This window comes from Rhinoraja longicauda, chromosome 23, assembly GCF_053455715.1.
Source record: "Rhinoraja longicauda isolate Sanriku21f chromosome 23, sRhiLon1.1, whole genome shotgun sequence".
Classification (NCBI taxonomy): domain Eukaryota; kingdom Metazoa; phylum Chordata; class Chondrichthyes; order Rajiformes; family Arhynchobatidae; genus Rhinoraja; species Rhinoraja longicauda.
In genome coordinates this window covers 33,640,703-33,662,485 of record NC_135975.1, presented here as the reverse complement: position 1 = coordinate 33,662,485, position 21,783 = coordinate 33,640,703, and the positions used below count along the sequence as shown (strand labels likewise).

Here is a 21,783-nt window from a genome sequence, read left to right as displayed (position 1 = left end):
GTGTCCAACCCCTTAATAATCTTATACGTTTTGATAAGATCCCCTCTCATCCTTCTAAATTCCAGTGTATACAAGCCTAGCCGCTCCAGTCTTTCAACATACGACAGTCCCGCCATTCCGGGAATTAACCTAGTAATAATATGTCCCTCTGGTCACCCCAGCTTTACCCCACCAGAGATATCCCCCGGCCGGCCGCCCCTCCCTGTCCACCCCCCTCCTGCCATCGGGGCTGATCTGTGACCTAACGCTATTGCCATTCCCTCGTATCCCTTATGACTTCAGTTTTTATCAAAACGAAGCCTCGGATTTGACACCAACAATTGAGGGTGCATCAGGCACACTCATGGGACAAGCATCCCAATGTTCTTCCTTCTGCAAGAAGTCAAGTGTTCTAGTCTCGCCGCTCTCGTGTATAGACCGCACCCCCCATCCAAGGCGCTCTGACCAGCTGGACTGGTTTCTCTCTCCCCACCCTGTCAACTCCCGAGCTCACCAATCTGCCGCAGTGGCCTGATTGCTCAATCTCCTCCTGTGATTCAATTCTGGAGTCTGTGTATCATAGTTTCATAGAGTTGTACTGCTTGGAAACTGGCCCTTGGACCCGCCCCCCACCCCCTCCCCTGACATCAGTCTGAGGAAGGGTCTTGACCCGAAACGTCACCCATTCCTTCTCTCCAGAGATGCTGCCTGATCCGCTGAGTTACTCCAGCACTTTGTGTCTACCTTCCAACATCCATTATCAGTGCCTCAGCCGATGAAGTCAAGCTCTTTGCAATCAGCACTCTGTGTCGCCCCTTTGAGGGAACCATGTACTTGCACCCCAAGGTCTATTGTTAAGCAACCATCCCTGTGTTCATTCACTGTATGTCCTGCCCTGATTTATCTTCTCAAAATTTACTCCGCACTTGTCAGAGTTCAATTCCATCTTGCCCACTTTAGAGATACAGCGCAGAAATAGACCCTTGGGCTCACCGAGTCCGTGCCGACCAGCGGTAACCATGCACACTAGCACTATCCTACACACTAGCGACAATTTACAATTGACAGAAGCAAATTAACCTACAAACCAGCATATATTTGGAGTTTGGGAGGAAACCCCAGCACCCGGAGAAAACCCACGCAGTCACGGGGAGAACGTACAAACTCCGTACAGACAGCACCCGTAGTCAGGATGGAACCCGAGTCAGCAACTCTGCTGTGTTACTGTGCTGCTCCTTGACCAGTTGATTTCAATCGTGTTGTTACCTTCGACAAGCTGGTTCACTAATTCACTATCCCACCAATCTTGGCATCATTTGCGAACTTGTGTCTCTTAAATCTGCGCTCCAGGGCTGTCCATATGCTGATCTGACAGGGTTAACCAGTGAGTAGTGGCGGCTGGTTACTGCTTTAGGCCTGGTGTCTATCGGCGTGTGATAAGTCCAGTTACCTATGTGGATAATGAAGGGTCGCAACACGAAACGTCATCTATTCCTTTTCTCCAGAGATGCTGCCTGGCCCGCTGAGTTACTCCAGTGTTTAGTGACTGTGATCTCACAGACTTGTTCTCTCTGCAGGCCGACGCACTACCCAAACTGCAGCAGGAGGTGGCAGCACTGAGCGAGCAGCTGGCTGCCAGTAAAGGGACCCTGACGGAACTGCAGAAGGAATACCAGGGAGCTCAAGCCAGCCTGGCGAAGCTGCAGTCAGACATGTATGGCAAAGAGTCAGAACTCTCCTCAACCAGACACGACCTGAAGGTAAAGGGAGCAGCTGCAGATGCTGGCTTAAAACGAAGACAGACACAGAATGCTAGAGTAGCGCAGCGGGGCAGGCAGCACCTCTGGAGAGAAGGAGGTTTAGTTTAGAGGTACAGCGCGGAAACAGGCCCTTCGGCCCACTGAGTCCACACCGACCAGCGATCCCCGCGCACTAACACTATCCTACACACACGAGGGACTATTTACAATTATACCAAGTATACAAACCCAAGCCAATTAATCTACAAGCCTGTACATCTTTGGAGTGTGGGAGGAATCCTAAGTTCTTGGAGAAAACCCATGCAGGTCACGGGGAGAACGTACAAACTCCGTACAGACGGCACCTGTAGCCGGGATTGAACCTGGGTCTCTGGTGCTGTGAGGCAGCGGCTCGAAGGGCCGAATGGCCTCCTCTTGCACCTATTGTCTATTGTCCAATCAAATTGATGATTTGAAGGCTGCATTGTCAACTTCAGCTCCTGAATAGTCCTGTGTAGAAACAATTTTATCGAGGCACAAGCACAGGCCCCTTGACCCCACGTCCACACTGACCACCCAGTGTCCACGCACTAATCCTACTCAAACCCCATTTTATGCTCCCCCGTCCATTCCCTTCAACTCCCTGATTCCACCATTCTGCACACAAGGGGCAATTTTACAGTAGTCTCGTTAACTACTGACATGCACGTTCTTGCACCGTAGGTAGAGTACAGGGCACCTGTGGTGAACGGGGAGCATGTGCAAACTGCACACAAAAACAGGGATCTGGCGCTGCTGGACGACACGATGGCACAGCGGCAGAGTTGTTGCCTCACAGCACCAGAGACCCGGGTTCCATCCTGACTACGGGCGCTGTCTGTACAGAGTTTGTATGTTCTCCCCGTGACCTGCGTGGGTTTTCTCCGAGATCATTTGTTTCCTCCCACACTCCAAGACGTACAGATTTGTAGGTTAATTGGCTTGGTAGAAATATGAAATTGTCCCTAGTGTGTGTAGGATGGCGTTAGTGTGCAGGGATCGCTGGTCGGCACGGACTCGGTGGGCCGAATGGCCCGTATCCATGCGGTCTCTGTATCTCTAAAGCTCTACCCGCTGTGCACTCTGCCATCCTGGTACAAGTGAAAACACTTCACGCTGAAGAAGGGTCTCGACCCGAAACGTCACCCATTCCTTCTCTCCCGAGATGCTGCCTGACCCGCTGAGTTACTCCAGCATTTTGTGTCTACCTTCTGGTGAAAACAAAGCTGGTTGATTCCCGGCTACAGTACGTTCAGGGCTGTTGGCGGGAGAAGTAATGGGAACGTCTTGTCCCGCAGGCAAAGGAGGAGAAGTTGATGCTGGCCGAGGAGGAGCTAGTGAGCAGCAGGAACCAGGCAGGCAGCAGCCATCAGATGGTGCAGGAGCTGAAGCAAGCCAAAGCCTCGCTGGAGACCACCTTGGCCAACAGTGACACAGAGAGAAAGGAGGCAAAGAGCCGGCTGCTGCAGGTGGAGAAAGAAAAGGTAACTGGCTCCGGCTCATCCCGGAGTCAAGGCCTGCTTTGTGAATGATTTATCATTCCACAATGAACGGCATAGATTTAAACTTTAGAGACACAGTGCGGAAACAGACCCACCGAGTCCGCGCCGACCAGCGATCCCCGCACATTAACACTATCCTACACACACTAGGGACAAGTTTAGAATTTTTACCAAAGCCAAATAATCTACAAACCCACACGTCTTGGTAGTGTGGAAGAAAACCGGAGCACCCGGAGAAAACCTACGTAGGTCACGGGGAGAATGTACAAACTCTGTGCAGACGGCGCCCGTAGTCAGGATCGAACCCGGGTCTCCGGTGCTGTGAGGCAACAACTCTACCACTGCGCCACAATTTGGATGTTCTTCCTCTTCCCTATTTCCCTATCCCTCTTCCTGATTCCAACAAATATTCCTGGGATTTGATGGTTTTTATTCCGTAAGTAGATCACCTTGCGGCAGCTTTCCATCAATCCTGGGATTCACCACAACAGCACAGTGGTGCAGATGCTAGAGCCACCGGCTCTCAGCTCCAGCGAACCAGTTTACATCCTGACCTCGGGTGCTGTCTGCGTGGAGTTTGCACGTTCTCCCCGTGACCAAGTGGGTTCCCACTGGGTGCTCCGGTTTCCTCCCACATCCCAAAGATGTGCAGGTCAGTAGGTTCATTGCCCCCAGTGTGTGGGGCTTGTCACTGCACCTCGGTACATGCAACGATAAACTAAACTGAATTGGGTGAGTGATGGAATTGGAGGAGGACTTAATGGAATTGTGGGGAAAATGAAAATAAATGGGATTAATGTGGGATTGGTGTAAACGGGTAGTTAATGGTTGGTGTGCACTCGGTGGGCTGAAGGGCCTGTTTTTTGTGCATCTCTCTCTCTCCCTGTCTACAACACAGAAGGAGACAATTTAGACCATTGGTTTCATGCCCCATCCTCAGCACAGCATTCCCACCCATACTATTCCCCCTCTCCTCACTTCCCTCTATTTCGCCACCTTATTCTTTCACGCATACCCAACAACTTGGTCCAGAGTCTAGGATCGGAGGGCACAGCGTCCAAATAAAAGGACGCACCTTTGGACGGGAAATGAGGATGAATTTCTTTAGTCAGAGGGTGGTGAATCTGTGGATTTCCTTGCCACAGACAGCTGTGGAGGCCAAGTCAATGGATATTTTTAAGGCGGAGATCGACAGATTCTTGATTAAGGTTTCAAGGTTTGTTTATTGTCACGTGTACAAATTAAGGTACAGTGAAATTCAGATTGCCATACAGTCGTACCAATAAAGAGCAACAATACACACAAATAAATTTTTAACATGAACATCCACCACAGCGACTCCCCCACATTCCTCACTGTGATGGAAAGGGAAAAAAGTTAAATCTCCTTCCCTTCTTTGTCCTCCCGTGGTTGGTGCACTCGAACCTTCCGTTGTTGGGGCGATCTTGGCTCCCACAACGGGCGGTCGAGCCCGCCGCATCGGGGGGATCTCAGCTCCCCCGTGCCGGGCGATCAGACTCCCGAGTCGGGGCTGGTCGAACCTCCTGCGGTTTGGAGTTTCCCGACATCAGCCTCTTCCCGAGACTGTGAGCTCCTCGATGTTGAAATCCGCAGGCCGCGGTTGGAGCGTCGATCCCAGGCAAGGGATCTCAGGCTCCGATGGTAAGTCCACGGCCCCGCGGTGGTGCTCAAAGTCAGTCCCGAGCAAGGCCGCCAGCTCCACGATGTTAGGCCTCAGAGCGATCGGAGATACAATCCGGAAAACAATCGCAACTCCGGCAGGGTAAGAGATTGAAAAACAGTTTCCTCCGACCCCCCTCCCTCCCCCACATAAAGCAAACAAGAGAACATTAACACATACTTTTAAAAACACACTAAAAGTACCAAAAAAGACGAAAAGACAACCAGACTAGACAGCGCTGCCATCGCTGTCGGTGCCACCAGAAAGCTGTCGATGTTTGGTTTGAGCGGGTGTCAGGGGTTGTGGGGTGAAGGCAGGAGAATGGGGTTGAGAGGGAGAGATCGATCAGCCATGATTGAATGCCAGAGTCGACTCGATGGGCCGAATGGCCTAATTCTGCTCCTCTGACCTATGAACATGAAGTCGCCTCTGATCCTTTGGCCACAAACCTGTACTCCATTTGCGTAACTAATGAAATGACCAGCACTTCTTTGGGATGTTGGGAAGAAACCAGAGCACCCAGTGGTGACAGAGAAAGCGTGCAAATTCCAAGTAGTTTGGGATCAAACCTTGGTACTTGGAGCTCCGATTTCTTCCCACACTCCAAAGACGTACAGGTTTGTAGGTTAATTGACATTATAAAATGATCCCTAGTGTGTAGGACAGTGTTAGTGTTTGGGGATCGCTGGTCAGTGTGGTCTCAGTGGATCAAAGGGCATGTTTCCTTGTTATATCTCTAATATCTAAAGTCCATCCCTCTGCACATGAATGGTGGGAGTCTTTTAAAATATGAGGCTTGCAAGCAGTTATTTTTGTGAACGATTTTCAGATTTTAATGTCTCACATTTGAATTTAAAATTAGTGTCAATGGATTTTATAATTCAGAAGCTGCAGCAAAATTTTATTTGAGAGATTTCGTGTCAAAAGTTGTTTTCAAGTAGTTGGAACTTTGGGGTCTTGTCTGAACTTCCAAGGTTTTCGATTAAGTGTGGCTTTATCTTCACCCTCACCCCAAACACCCCCTCTTCCAAACTTCAATAGGCTTTGAAAGAAGAGGCATTAGCAAAAGAGAAAGTGCAAATGGAGGAGCTGCAAGGAGTCAGGGCGTCTCTGGAGCAGCAGGTGAACAGACTTACGGAGGAGGCACGCACCAAGAAGCAAGGCTACGAGAAGGTGAGTTGAGGAGTTGCAGCCCTCGTGCAGGTGGGCAACGCGTAGAATCCCGGACGCACTTACCACCACACACTGGGCGGCTTATCAACCTTCCTTTCAGCAACTCAATGAATGAACTGAGGTGAGCTGGAATGCATTTCACCACTTCATACCTTCCAGGAGCAGAATCAGGCCCATCAAGTCTACTTCTCCACCCGAAACGTCACCCATTCCTTCTCTCACGAGATGCTGCCTGGCCCGCTGAGTTACTCCAGCATTTTGTGTCCACCTTCGATTTTAACCAGCATCTGCAGTTTTTTTCCGCCACCAGTCAATGTTGGCTGATCTACCTCTCCCTCTTAACCCCGTTCTCCTGCCTCCCTCCCCACAACCAATGAAAACCCGTACTCATCAGGAACGCCCAGGTGTGGTGGCCATTGTTGTATTTAATAGAAACATCACGTACATTCGGGAAGAAGGTACAAAGAGCCTGAGAAACCATGATACTGCCAGGTTCAAGGACAGCTTCTCCCCAGTAACCATCGAACACTTGAACACCGTGCAACTGTGGACCGAGGCAACTATGAATCTGCTCCCCATCCCCCGTGTCCACCTGTTACCAGACTTTAGATTTAGATTTTTTTAGATTTAGAGATACAGCGCGGAAACAGGCCCTTCGGCCCACCGAGTCCGCGCCGCCCAGCGATCCCCGCACATTAACACTATCCTCCACACACTAGGGACAATTTTTTTACATATTACCCAGTCAATTAACCTACGTACCTGTACGTCTTTGGAGTGTGGGAGGAAACCGAAGATCTCGGAGAAAACCCACGGGGAGAACGTACAAACTCCGTACAGACGGCGCCCGTAGTCAGGATCGAACCTGAGTCTCCGGCGCTGCATTCGCTGTAAGGCAGCAACTCTACCGCTGCGCCACCGTAACCACCCCTCATCTCTCTTCCAGCCTTCTCCCCCCTCCCCCCCCACCGCTATCTCAGCTGCACTATTCTTCCTGTTTTACTGTCTGCATGTGTTGATTTACATTCCCTTGTCCAAACCACCCATAAACATGGGGCTAGTTTTGAGCCACCACAATGCTCCATTATTACACCCCCTTTCTCACTTAAATAACGACACCGTTCAATGGGGTAGTCAAAATGTCTTTTGGCACATTGTCCTTCAGCAGTCAGAGCATTGAGTATAGAAACTGGGAGGTAATGTTGCAGTAATAGAAGATGTTGGAGAGGCTGCATTTAGAGTAATGTGTTCAGTTCTGGGCACCATGTCATAGGAAAGATGTTGCTAAGTTGGAATGGGTGCAGAGAAGATTTACAAGGATGGTGCCAGGACTTGAGGATTTGACCCATAGAGATTGGTTAAGCAGGCTAGGACTCTATTCCCTGGAGCGCGGGAGGATGAGGGGTGATCTTTTACAGATTATACATTAGAGGAATAGATCAGACAGACGCACAGAGTCTCTTGCCCAGAGTTGGAGAAACGAGAACCAGAGGGCATAGGTTTAAGGTGGAAAGAATTGATAGGAATCTGAAGGGTGATTTTTTCATGCAGAGGGCGGTGGGTGTTTGGAATGAACTACTGGAGGAGGTAGTCGAGGCAGGGACCAGCACAACATTTAAAAAACAATTAGACAAGTAGGACAGGCCTAGGACGTTTAGAGGGATATGGGCCACATGCAGGCAGGTGGGACTAGCGTAGATGGGACATGTTGGTCGGTGTGGGCAAGTTGTGCTGAAGGGCCTGTTTCAACACTGTGACTCCATGATCAGATTAGTGGAAAGGCTCCTCCAGTACCAGGTGAGTGGGAAACTGTTCACTCCTAACACACACTCCAGCCCTCCACCCTAAACCTGTCGTTCTCCCCTCTCCCAACCTCAAGTTCATCCTTTAAACCTCTTGCTTCAGTCAGACTGTGAACGGTTTTGTCCCTGTGCGGTGCTTGCTCCTCTGTGAAGGCAGGCGGCGCGTGTGGAGTGAGGCCGGGTGAGTGCAGGTTTGGAGGGCTGACGGTGTCCGTGTTGCCCGCAGGAGTTGACGGGGCTGAGAGAGGCCAAGCAGCTGCTGATCCAGCAGAAGCTGGAGCTCCAGGCCAAGGCGGACAGCACCAGGTCCATGCTGGAGCAGGAGAAAGCCAGCCACCAGCTCACTAAGATCAAGGTTGACAAGGCCCAGCATGACCTGAAGATGCACCACGCAGACTCCGACACCAAACTGGTTCGTACCCTTTTTGTCAGCTGCTTTAGTACCATGACTCATTTCTCATCTCTCTCTCATCTGGGAGGGTTTGAATTAATTCAGGAGGGAGGGAGAGAGGATCTACCAAGTTGAGACTTTGGAAGACTGACACAACGTGCTGGAGTAACTCAGCAGGACAGGTAGCATCTCTGGAGAGAAGGAACGGGTGGCGTTTCAGGTCGAGACCCTTCTTCAGACTTAGCATAAGGAATTGCTCCAGCATTTTGTGTCTTTCTTCGGTGTAAACCGCCATCCGCAGTTCCCCTTCCTACACACTGAGACGTTGGAAGTATTCAGCAAAATGGGTGAGTGAGGGGGAGCTGAGAAAGGGGTGGTCAGAGAGAAGCCATCTGGGAAGACTGAGGTGGGCTTGAGTGCAACTGTGTGAAGGTTGCGAGCACAGGACAGGACAGGATAGGACAGGATAGGACAGGACAGGACAGGACAGGCCAGGACAGGACAGGACAGGCCAGGCCAAGACATGACAGGATAGGACAGGCCAGGACAGGATAGGACACGCCAGGACAGGATAGGACAGGACAGGACAGGACAGGACAGGACAGGACAGGACAGGACAGGACAGGCCAGGACAGGACAGGACAGGCCAGGACAGGACAGGACAGGACAGGCCAGGCCAAGACATGACAGGATAGGACAGGCCAGGACAGGATAGGACACGCCAGGACAGGACAGGATAGGACAGGACAGGACAGGACAGGACAGGACAGGACAGGACAGGACAGGACAGGACAGGACAGGACAGGACCGGACCGGACAGGCCAGGCCAAGACATGACAGGATAGGACAGGCCAGGACAGGACAGGCCAGGACAGGCCAGGCCAGGACAGGATAGGACAGGCCAGGACAGGACAGGACAGGATAGGATAGGACAGGCCAGGCCAGGACAGGATAGGACAGGACAGGACAGGACAGGACAGGATAGGACAGGCCAGGACAGGACAGGACAGGATAGGACAGGCCAGGCCAGGACAGGATAGGCCAGGACAGGACAGGACAGGACAGGCCAGGACAGGACAGGACAGGACAGGACAGGCCAAGACATGACGGGACAGGCCAGGACAGGACAGAACAGGCCAGGACAGGCCAGGACAGGACAGGCCAAGACAGGACAGGACAGGACAGGATAGGCCAGGCCAGGACAGGCCATGCCAGGCCAGACCAAGACAGGACAGGACAGGCCAGGCCAGGCCAGGCCAAGACTGGACAGGACAGGCCAGGCCAAGACAGGACAGGACAGGACAGGACAGGACAGGCCAGGCCAAGACAGGACAGGACAGGACAGGCCATCCACAGGCGACACACACTCCCTATGTCCGTGCTCGCGTGCCCATGCAGAGGGAACACGCGGTGTCCATGGGGACTCTGGAGGCCTTCCGTGAGCGCTGGTCGAGGGTATTATTGATAGAGTTGGTGATATATTGATTTGATGTTTGTAAACTGCCGATATAGGCAGCCTTTGATTTGATCGCGTTACTACTCTGTATGCTTGTTTTTGTTTTGGAATAAAGTATTTGTAAAAAGGGCAAAAACAAAAGAGTTGGACACCCCTACATAGATAGGCTCCAGCTCCCATGACACCCCTACATAGATAGGCTCCAGGTCCCATCACATTATTAAACCCAAATGGCCAACGTTCCTGTGTTACTGTGTCCGGCAAAACCACTTTCCTCTCACCACTCGCTTTTAACAGTTGTTCTTTACTTTAGAGTTTAGAAATACATCGCCAAAACAGGCCCTTCGGCCCACTGAGTCATCGCCGACCAGCGATCACCCCGTACACTAGCACTATTTTACACACCAGGGACAATTTACAATTCACAGAAGCCAATTGGCCTATAAACCTGTACGTCTCTGGAGTGCTGGAGGAAACCTGAGAAAGCCCACGTGGTCACAGGGAGAACGTACAAACTCCACATAGACAGCATCCGTAGTCAGGATTGAACTCGGGTCTCTGGCGCTGTAAGGCAGCAACTCTACTGCTGCGCCACTGTGTGGCCATAATCATTGGTATATTTTAGAAGGTGCTGTGATCTTCATCCTAATCCTGTGGGACACTGCTGTGTCCTTCCCTCTCTTGAGATAGCAGCCTCTCCCCAACCCCTTGCGTTACGCCACTGTGTCGCCCATTGCCATTCAGTGATGGGAAGTGCAAAAGAGCTGGGCAATTGCCTGAAATTGATAGTTTGTCCTCATTAGTAAGACAAATACACAGCAGTAGAAAAACAGTCAGACTTGGAGAGGCAGTGGGAGAATTGGAGGACATGAGAGGGGTAAATTTCGAGGGAGCTGATGGTTAGAGTTGGCTGGAGTACAATAACGACTGAGATGAACCCTTGCGTACACACAGCATGCAGTATTTATCAGCTTCAATGCTTTAAATCTGCCGTTAAAATGGAATCATTCTCCTGTCTGCCTGGTGACTCCATCAGTTTGGCTTGATCTGTTTGCCTGTGCATTCTTGTGCTGTGAGGTTTTAGTTTTAGTTTAGATTAGTTTAAATATACAGCGCGGAAACAGGTCCTTTCGGCCCACCGGGTCCGCGCCGACCAGCGATCCAACCCCACTAGGGACAATTTTTACATTTATCAAGTCAATTAACCTATAAACCTGTGCGCCTTTGGAGTGTGGGAGGAAACTGAACATATCGGAGAAAGCCCACGCGGTACAAACTCCGTACAGACAGCACCCGTAGTCGGGATTGAACCCGGGTCTCCGGCGCTGTGACGTGGTGAACGAAGGTTTTGCAGAGGATTTGTTGTCCACTTGGTGGTGGTGGCGGTTTGAGATTGAGGTGTGTCGCGGTGGGCGAGGACTGTTGATGGTGAGTGTGGTCTGTTGTACTGCGACGTGTCTGAGCTGCTCTTCCCACTGCCCCGATGCAGCAGCTGGAGGTGAAGGAGAGGGAGGGCCAGCGCAAGATGCACGAGGAGGCTGAGCTGAAGCTGAGCATGCAGATCACGGCGCTGAACGAGAACGTGGCCACTCTGAAGAAGGAGTGGCAGAGCAGCCAGCGGCGGGTGAGCGAGCTGGAGAAGCAGACGGACGATCTCCGCGGCGAGATCGCCGTCCTGGAAGCCACAGTGCAGCACAACCAGGAGGAGAGGCGAGCCCTGCTGGAGAGGTGAGTGTGCGCTGACGTGCGGCCACTGCGCGGCTGGCTGCACGCTGCACGGAGCACTGCTGGAGAGGTGAGTGTGCGCTGACGTGCGGCCACTGCGCGGCTGGCTGCACGCTGCGCGGAGCACTGCCACTGGGGCGCAGGGGGCAGGTGTGGCCGTCAGCAGAAAGACGGGTCTCGACCCGACACACCGCCTGCCTATTCCTTCTCTCCAGAGTGGCTCCAGCTGTTTGTGTCTATCTCTGGTGTAAAGACCGTGTAGGTGGCAGAGTGGATAGACCACCATCGGTCCAGATTCACAAGCTCAATTCCCACCTCAGCAAAAACAAGCTGCGATAGTCCCAGCCTCAACTACCTCCTCCGGCAGCTCGTTCCATTCACCTTCCACACTTCGTGTGAAGAGGTTACCCCCTCGGATTCCTGTTAAACCCATGCCCTCTGGTCCTCGATTCCCCTTACTCTGGGCAAGAGACTCTACCATGCCCGATCTACCCGATCTATTCCTCTCATGATTTTGTACACCTCTATATGATCACCCCTCATCCTCCTGCGACCAAGGAATAGAGGAGAGAATTCTAAATGGCATCTGGGGGGTAAATATTGTACAGAGAGTGGTCTATATCTGCCGCTCGCTGCCAGAAGTGGTATTGGAATCAGATACTAGCGCTATGTTTAAGAGGCATTTAGGCAGGCAGGTCAATAGGCAAGGCATCGAAGGACGGCATGGATGTGATGGGGCAAATGGTCCTTCTCTGTGTTGTCCACCTGTGACTATGGCTTTATAATGTATTTAACTGCATCCTCCGTTCAGGGGCATCTGATAAATTGTGGCATTGGCAGCGACATTTGCATCTCATGATTGAATACATGAGGTGAGGCAAACCTAAACCATTGGGTTTGCCAGCACCCTGGTGCCAGTTGGCATGGGTCGCCCTCTATCCCAGTTGTGGCAGAGGGCAAGCAGTGCTCAGCTGGGAGCCACTGAGCCTGTGGGGAGAGGAAGTGCATCCTTAGTTACACCCGGGTCCAGTGACAGTTACAGTTCAGTTTATTGTCACGTATACTGATGTACAATGAAAAGCTTTTGTCAGAAGTGATAGGAGCAGAATTAGGCCATTAAGCTAATCAAGTCTACTCTGCCATTCAATCATGGCTGATCTATCTCTCCCTCCTAACCCCATTTTCCTGCCTTCTCCCCATAACCACTGAGACCCGTACTAATCAAGAATCTATCCATCTCTGCCTTAAAAATATCCATTGACTTGGCCTCCACAGCCATCTGGGGCAATGAGTTCCACAGATTCACCACCCTCTGACTAAAGAAATTCCTCCTCATCTTCCTAAAGGAAAGTCCTTTAATTCAGAGGCTGCACTCTCCCACTGGTGGAAACATCCTCTCCACATCCACTCTATCCGGGCCTTTCACTATTTGACGTTTTTTGTGTTGTGAGGCCTGTGGTCAGGCACACTTTGCTGTCTGTCTCCGTCTTGTCACTTGTGCCCATTCTCACCTCTTGCCCCTTGTCGATCAGGTGCCTCGGCAGCGAAGGTGAGATGGAGAAGCTACTGGGGAAGGTGATGGACCTGAGGCGGAAGCTGGATGACACGACGGCAGCCATGCAGGAGCTGGGCCGGGAGAATCAGGCGCTGCAGGTAACCAGGTGGTGTGGGTGCAGGTAACCAGGCAGTGTGGCTGCAGGTAACCAGGCAGTGTGGCTGCAGGTAACCAGGCAGTGTGGGTGCAGGTAACCAGGCAGTGTGGGTGCAGGTAACCAGGTGGTGTGGGTGCAGGTAACCAGGCAGTGTGGCTGCAGGTAACCAGGCAGTGTGGCTGCAGGTAACCAGGCAGTGTGGCTGCAGGTAACCAGGCAGTGTGGGTGCAGGTAACCAGGTGGTGTGGGTGCAGGTAACCAGGCAGTGTGGCGGCAGGTAACCAGGTGCCGTGACTGCAGGTAACCAGGCAGTGTGGCTGCAGATAACCAGGTGCTGCAGGTAACCGGGCAGTGTGGCTGCAGGTAACCGGGCAGTGTGGGTGCAGGTAACCGGGCAGTGTGGCTGCAGGTAACCAGGCAGTGTGGCTGCAGGTAACCAGGTGCCGTGGGTGCAGGTAACCAGGTGCCGTGGCGTGAGAAGCACCGTGAGACCGGTCTGGCTGCAGTTGACCCACACCCCTTGCAGAAAGAATGACGGGACGATAGGGGCTAATTTTTAGTTTACTTTAGTGATACCGGGTCCGCGCCGCCCAGCGATCCCCGCACACTAACACTATCCTACACCCACTAGGGACAATTAAAAAAAACACATTTACCAAGCCAATGAATCTGTACGTCTTTGGAGTGTGGGGGGAAAACGAAGATCTCAGAGAAAACCCACGCAGGTCACGGGAGAACGTACAAACTCCGTACAGACAGCACCCGTAGTCGGGATGGAACCCGGGTCTCTGGCGCTGCATTCGCTGTAAGGCAGCAACTCTACCGCTGTGCCACCGTGATGCCCCAAATGGGTCGATTGTAAAGCATGTGCAGAATCAGAGGGAGGTACACAATGTTAAAAGGGGCAGGACCTCTTGAGGAATGTGTACGAAATCATGAGAGGAATAGATCGGGTAGACCAGAGGACATAAGTTTAAGGTGAGGGAGAGGAAAGATTAATTAGGAGCCTGAGAGGTGACTTTTTCACATAAAGGATGGTGGGTGTATGGAACGAGCTGCTGGGGGAGGTAGTTGAAGCAGGGACTAACGCAACGTTTAAGCAACATTTAGACAGGTACATTGGTAGGATGGGAGACACAAAATGGTGGAGTAACTCAGCGGGTCAGGCAGCATCTCAGGAGGGAAGGAATGGGTGACGTTTCGGGTCGAGACCCTTCTTCAGAGTGAAGAAGGCTCTCGACCCGAAACGTCACCCATTCCTTTTCTCCAGAGATGCTGCCTGACCCGCTGAGTTACTCCAGCATTTTGTGTCTCCCTTCAATTTAAACCAGCATCTGCAGTTTTTTTCTCCTATACATTGGTAGGACAGGTTTAGAGGGATATGGGCCAAGCGCAGGTAGGTGGGACTAGTATAGATGGGACATGTTGGTCCATGTGGGCACGTTGGGCAGAGGGCCTGATTAGGCTGTATGACTCTAGTAAATGGGATTGTGGTTTCTATAAATGAAGAGAGATCACGATGAACCTGTGCAGAATATTGGTTGGGCCAGGAAAGATTTTCGGGACCAGTTTAAAGGGACTGCGAGGGATTTCAGTTGAACTGCTGGATGGAGAAACTTGGGGCAATCTCCATGGAATAAAGTTGCACAGCTGGTAGAGCCACTGCTTCCCAGCACCAGTGATTCAGGTTCAATCCTGACCTCTGCTGCTGTCTATGTGGAGTTTGCATGTTCATCCTGTGAGCACGTATGTTAACCCCATCCCTCTCTGGCCCAACACCAATCCAAGCTGTCCTCCAATCTGAGGGCAACTCTTGCCTTGTTTTGGTTTGGCTTCTTGTATCTAATGGTCAGTAGAGGGTTTAACTGTTGATTCCAAATATAATATTGCAGTTTAGTTTAGAGATACAGCGTGGCAACAGGCCCTTTGGGCCACCGAGTCCGCGCCGACCAGCGATCCCCGCACGCTAACACTATCCTCCACACAGCAGGGACAATTTACAATTTTTTAACCAATGCCAATTATCCTGCAAACCCATAGGTCTTGGAATGTTTGAGTAAACTGGAGCATCCAGGGGGAACCCACAATGTCACATGAAGAACGTGCAAACTCTGTGCAGACTGCACCCGTAGTCGGGATGGAACCCGGGTCTCGGCTCGAGCTCTCCCGCTGCTCCACCATAGTGATGGATGGTTGGCGTGGACCTGTTCCATGTTGCATCTTTCAACCAATAATAATAATAATAATAATGTATTTTATTTATATAGCGCTTTTCATATACTCAAAGACGCTTTACAGAGATTTAGAGAACATAGGGAAATGAATAAATAGATAAATAAGTAAATAAGTAAACGAACAGAGAAAGGAGACAGAAGGTGAGGTGACCTTCAGTGGTTGAAGGCAGTACTGAACAGGTGAGACTTCAGCGATGTTTTGAATGTGGTGAGTGTGGAGGAGTCTCTAACGTTTTGGGGTAGTGAGTTCCATAGGGTGGGAGCAACGATGGAGAAAGCCCTGTCCCCCCAGGATCTGAGTTTGGTCCGGATGTGGGGGGATAGGAGATTGGCAGCAGCAGAGCGGATGGTGCAGGTGGGAGTGTGCCTGTGGAGGAGGTCGGTCAGGTAGGATGGGGCCAGGTTATGGAGGGCTTTGTAGGTTATGAGGAGGATTTTGTACTGGATTCTCTGGGGGATGGGAAGCCAGTGGAGTTTATAAAGGACGGGGGTGATATGGTCACGGATCGGGGTGTGGGTGAGTAGACGGGCAGCGGAGTTTTTAATGTTTTGAAGTTTACTGATGATTTTTGAGGGTGCGCCATAGAGGAGGCTGTTGCAGTAGTCCAGACGGGAGGTGATGAAGGCGTGGATGAGGGTTTCTGCAGCTGTGGAGGAGAGGGATGGACGGAGACGGGCAATGTTTTTGAGGTGGAAGAAGGCTGTCTTTGTGATGTGTTTGATGTGTTTGTCGAAGGAGAGGGTTTGATCAAAGATGATTCCAAGATTCCGAATGTGAGGTGAGGTGGATACTGGGAGACCATCAATGTTGAGGATGAAGTTTTGGGTGGATTTGGTGAGCGTTTTTGGACCAATGATGATGATTTCAGATTTGTTGCAATTGAGTTTGAGGAAATTTGATTGAAGCCAAGATTTTATTTCAGTGATGCAGTTTGTCAGTGTAGAGTGTGTGGTGGGGGAGATTGACTTGGTGGAGATGAGGAGCTGGATATCATCGGCGAAGCAGTGGAAGTTGAGACCATGACGGCGGATTAATTGACCAAGGGGGAACAGGTAGAGGATGAAGAGGAGGGGGCCAAGGACTGAGCCTTGGGGGACACCTTGGGGGAGGGGAGCGGTGGGGGATTTACAGTTGTTAATGGAGATGAACTGGTGCCTGTCAGAGAGGTAAGATTTGAACCAGGATAGGGCTGTGCCGGTGATGTTAAGGGAGGTTTCAAGTCGGGTGAGGAGAATGGAGTGATTTATGGTGTCAAAAGCGGCGCTGAGGTCAAGTAGGATGCGGATGTTGAGGTTGCCAGCGTCGGAGGAGAGGAGAATGTCGTTTGTGATTTTGAGGAGCGCAGTTTCAGTACAGTGGTTTGAGCGGAATCCGGATTGGAAAGTTTCATACAGGTTATTGGTAGAGAGGTGGTATTTGAGTTGGGAAGCTACAGCACGTTCCAAAACTTTGGACAGAAAGGGTAGGTTGGAGATTGGTCTGAAGTTGTTTGGGGTGTCAGGGTTTAGACCAGGTTTTTTCAGAATGGGGGTGACAGCAGCGATTTTGAGGGATGGCGGGACGATGCCAGTGGACAGGGAGGAGTTTATTGTTGCAGTGATAAGTGGAGAGAGAGCAGGAAGGCAGGCCTTGACAAAGCTGGAGGGGATGGGGTCCAGAGAGCAGGTGGCAGTTTTTATTCCTGTGAAGAGGTCAGAGAGGTCGGTGGTGGAGATTGGGGAGAACTGAGGCAGGGGCTGACAGGATAAGGGGGGGCAGTTGGTTTGAGGGGGAGCAGGTGTGTTGGTGGTTAAGGTGCTGTAGATGTTGTCTATTTTGCTTTGGAAGAATGAAAGGAAAGTGGTGCATTTGTCAACTGTGAATGATTGGGAGATGGTGTCCAGGGGGCTGAGGAGTTTGTTTATTGTAGAGAAGAGTGTTTTTGGGTTTCCGGAGCCAGAGTGAATTATTTGAGAGTAGTAGGTGGAGTGGGCACGGGAGAGGGCATCTTTGTAGTGCTGCATGTGGTCTTTGTAGGCTTGGGAGTGAATTGTGAGACCTGTTTTGTTGCGGAGTCTTTCAAGTTGGCGGGCATGAGTTTTCATCACGCAGAGTTTAGGGGTAAACCAGGGAGCAGAGTGGGTGAAGGAAACTGTTTTGGTTTTTATAGGTGCAAGCTGGTCGAGGCAGGAGGAGAGAGTGGTTGTAGTAGTCAGTGAGGTCAGAGGGGCTGTGGAGGTCAACGAAGGGAGAGGCGGACATTATTTCAGAGAGGGAGGATGAGAGCGAGGTAGGTGAAACAGAGTTCAGCTTACGGAAGTTGATCAATCACTCGCCAGACATGATGGGCCTGGTGTAAAGCTGTCACCAGTACCCGTAGTCAGGATCGAAGCAGAGTGGCTGGCGCTCTAAGGCAGCAACTCTACCGCTGCATGCCCACAGCATCACCATCGGCTCCCCACCAGCAGCAGGAGTATGATGTGCAGCTCCCTGCATTGAGCTGCACACTGCTGGGCGTGGCTTGAACCTTGGCCAACGAGGCATGGCAGCCACCTCGAGCCCCACCGTCACCCAGCACGGAGACACCACCTCCTGTTCACACTACAGTCGAGCACCAATCCTTCCCTGCCCCAGTTCCCCTTGCCCCACCATCACCCCACCTCAAGGGTCCACACTGACTTCACACCAGCGCAATTCACAGTGGCCCATTAACTAATCAACCCGCACGGCTTTGGGACGTCAGTAGAAACCCACACTGCCACAGGGAGAATGTACAACCCCACACACACAGCGGTGGTGATGGGCTTTGAACCCAGACTGTCTGTTTCCACACACTATGACTGTATGATACGATAACGGTTTTCTTGTTTTGGGGCAGATCAAGCACACGCAAGCACTGAATAGGAAGTGGACTGAAGATACCGAAGTGTTGAATTGTATGTCCTGTGGAAAAGGGTTCTCAGTCACTATCAGAAAGGTAAGCAAGCGCTTGCTGTTTCAAATCTTAAACCCACTCCTCCCCCCTTGTGCTTGTGGCTCTCGTCGGCGACCTCGTTGGTGTTTAGTTTAGAGATACAGCGCAGAAACAGGCCCTTCGGCCCACCGGGTCCACGCCGACCCACACACACTAGGGTCAATTTACAATCTTACCAAGCCAATTAACCTACAATCGTGTGGGTCTGTGGAGTGTGAGAGGAAACCGGAGCACCCGGAGAAAACCCACGCAGGTCAGGGGGAGAACGTACAAACTCCGTACAGACAGCACCCATGGTGCTGGTGCAGTGATAGACTTGCTGCCTCAGCACCAGACACCTGGATTTGATCCTGGCTGTCTGCACGGAGTTTGTACGCTCTCCCCGTGACCTGCGTGGGTCTTCTCCGGGTGCTCCGGTTTCCCCCCGCACTCCAAAGACCTACAGGTTTGTAGGTTAATTGGCTTTGGTAAAAATGTAAATGTTTGAGTTTAGTTTCGAGATACAACGCGAAAACAGGCCCTTCTGCCCACCGGGTCAGCGCCGACCAGCGATCCCCACACCCCAGCACGATCCCACACACTACGACAATTTTACATTCATACCAAGCCTACAAACCTGTACGTCTTGGAGTGTGGGAGGAAACGAAGATCTTGGAGAAAACCCACGCAGGTCACGGGGAGAACGTACAAACTCCATACAGACAGCGCCCGTGGTCAGGATGGAACCCGGGTCTCCGGCGCTGTGAGGCAGCAACTCTACCTCTGCGTCACCGTGCTGCCCATTGTCCCTAGTGCGTGCAGGAGTGTGCTAGTGTGCAGGGATGGCTGGTCGGTGCGGACTCGGTGGGCCGAAGGGCCTGTTTCCGCACTGTATCTCTAAACTAAACTACATTAAAAAGGTGAATGGAGCAGATGTGGGTGCTGTGATTTACTGAGTGCTCCCTTTCTTTCCCCTTGCAGCACCACTGCAGAAACTGCGGGAACATTTTCTGTGCCGAATGCTCTGGCCAGAATGCCTTAACCCCCTCGTCGAAGAAGCCGGTGCGAGTGTGCAACAAGTGTTTCGGCGAGCTGCAGGGATGAGAGGCCGGCAGACGGCAAGCCCATACCCCCCCCCCCCTCCCTCCCCTTGCGTCCGCGCTCGCTCGCTTTTTGTATCCCCGACCAAGGATGTGTGCAGAAGGTGTGATCCACCCTGGGCCGGAACCTTCCCCACCCACCGGCTCATGGTTCATGCCCCCCCAGCTTGGGCAGATGGAAGTGGGAGGCATTGGTGGGGTCCACACCTTGTAGATCCCGCCTGATTTAACGGGGTGACCGTCCTGTAACGGGAAAGTTGATCATCTAAGTTCAGGTATAATCCGATCATTTTGCCAGAAACCACACAGCCAGGCCGTGTCCGTAAACATAGTGAGGTTCTGCGTTGCACTGAGATCTGGTGTAAAACCGTCTGGGAAGCTGGGGCTACCCTGTCGGCACTCATAGAGCTTGGGGCAATGTCCCTGCTTTGGCTCCCTGCTTTCTGACTTCCCACTGGGTTCCTCTGGAAGCTGGTGATGATGAGAAACCCTCGGCTGCTCCCATCGTGCGGGGAGGAGCCGATATCTAGTAAATGTTAACTGTTCCCCCCCCCCCCCCTTCCCCGGGCCTTTTTATGGAGTGATTGGAGCTGGGTGTTTGCTCACTAGTTTCTCTGTACACCTGATGTTGAACGGTTCTGAGTAGTTCCAGCTCTCCTTTGCCACGAGCTCTCTCTTATCGCTTCTGTCGGTGATCCATCTGTTCCATGTACATGAGTGATGGGGAAGGTGGCCATTTTGTTTCTACTGGTCACCATGGTCCTCAGGTCAGGTTGCAAGGTGAACTCTTGCTGATCTGTCTCGGATTTCACCTCACGGGCTGGGGTGGGCTTCTTGGTGCCTCCGATTTCCTGGGTGGTCCACGGCTAAACATTACCAGCCAGCCCCTGCTCTCAGCAGTCAGTGTGGGGTCCTACACGAGCTCCCAGCTGCTGCTGAGCCACCCCTCCCTCCCTCCCTCCTCCCTCCCACACCCCAACCCTCCTCTTCACCGCACTCTCACCTGTCACAAGTCCAATCCTTGTCTTTGCGTTACAGTATTAAACTCTGCCTGAAACCGGAACATGCGCTGCTTTCCCTGGGATTTTCCTCTTGAGAATGACGCTGAATATTTGAAAAGACTATTTCCAAAGTGCTGGGGTAACTCAGCAGGTCAGGCAGCATCTCCAGAGATAGACACAAAATGCTGGAGTGCAGCACCTCTGGAGAGAAGGAATGGGTGGCGTTTTGGGTCAGGGCGTCACCCGTTCTTCTCTTCTCTCCAGAGATGCTGCCTGTTCCGCTGTGCCTCTCCAGCACTTTGTGTCCATCCTCAGTGTAAACCAGAACCTGCAGCTGCTTCTTGAGCATCTCTGGAGAACGTGGATGGGTGACATTTGCGGTCGGGAGCCTTTTTCAAATTCTGACGGGTCCTGACCCAAGACGCCACCTGTCTGTTTCCAAGAAACCCTGCCTGACCAGCTGAGATACTCCCAACACTTTTATTTGTAACCCAGCATCTGCAGTTCCTTGTTTCTCCATTTTACTGAGTATTTAATAACATTATCCGAATGCTGCCTGCTTTATAGTTCCCTTACCGCAATCATATATCAGTGTGCACAGTTACATCATATTTCTTTTCCTTGTACAAACACATTTGCACCCCCATTGCCAACCATTTAAAAGGGGCGTTATTTTACCGGGCTTTGATCGGTGCACCTTGCCAAATATAAACCTCTGCTAACTTGACGAGACTCAGCCGCGGGAGGAGTTGGTCATGTTGCTGTGCACAAATGTGGCACCAACTCTGGTCCAGCCATCCCTGCCCTCTGTTACAAAACTCTTCTGTTGATAGCGGAGTAATGTCGTCACACCGACACTGGATGGGTGAACGGGCAAGGAGCTGCCAGTCTGAGGTTCGATGTCTGTATGAAACGCCTGTCACAGAAACTACTTGCTTTCAGGCTTTTTGTTTTAAACGAAATGATGTGAATAATAGGCAATTGTGTACAAAAATTGTATTAACTTCCGTACTATCATGTGAACCTGTGTATAGATAATTCAAAGGTTTAATTCTCACTACTGGATGAAGATCATGTAATCTGTTTATAGTACAACTGTTAATTTGAACGGTGCCACTTCACAATTAAATTTATTGTTTAGTAAAATGGCATCTGTGGTTGTTTTATGATACAAAGCATCTAAAACCCTCTCTCTTTCTCTCTCTCCCTCTCTCCCTCTCTCCCTCCCTCCCTCTCTCCCTCTCTCCCCCTCTCCTTCTCCCTCCCTCCCCCTCTCCTCCCTCCTTTCATGCACCTGTGATCTTTCCAACATATTTACAGATGTTATGGAAGCTGTTTTCATGCAAAGCTTCTGTGGCTTGGATTGAGTGGTTCAG

General features: G+C 51.5%; 1 protein-coding gene across 8 annotated transcripts in view; it reads left to right on the top strand.

The window, feature by feature from the left end:
- The window catches only part of eea1 (early endosome antigen 1), a 111,435-nt gene extending 89,918 nt beyond the window's left edge, over positions 1-21,517 (top strand). For 6 of the 8 annotated variants that reach the window (XM_078420029.1, XM_078420027.1, XM_078420025.1 and 3 more), the window contains 8 exons: positions 1,557-1,739; positions 3,056-3,241; positions 5,982-6,113; positions 8,142-8,327; positions 11,252-11,490; positions 13,020-13,140; positions 18,232-18,330; positions 19,288-21,517. In XM_078420029.1, coding sequence (XP_078276155.1) covers positions 1,557-1,739; positions 3,056-3,241; positions 5,982-6,113; positions 8,142-8,327; positions 11,252-11,490; positions 13,020-13,140; positions 18,232-18,330; positions 19,288-19,410 — 1,269 coding nt within the window. In that variant the 3' untranslated portion in view covers positions 19,411-21,517. The remainder of the gene's footprint in view (positions 1-1,556; positions 1,740-3,055; positions 3,242-5,981; positions 6,114-8,141; positions 8,328-11,251; positions 11,491-13,019; positions 13,141-18,231; positions 18,331-19,287) is intronic. The other 2 variants (XM_078420022.1, XM_078420028.1) reach the window with 2 other exon arrangements.
- The last annotated feature ends 266 nt before the right edge of the window (positions 21,518-21,783 follow it).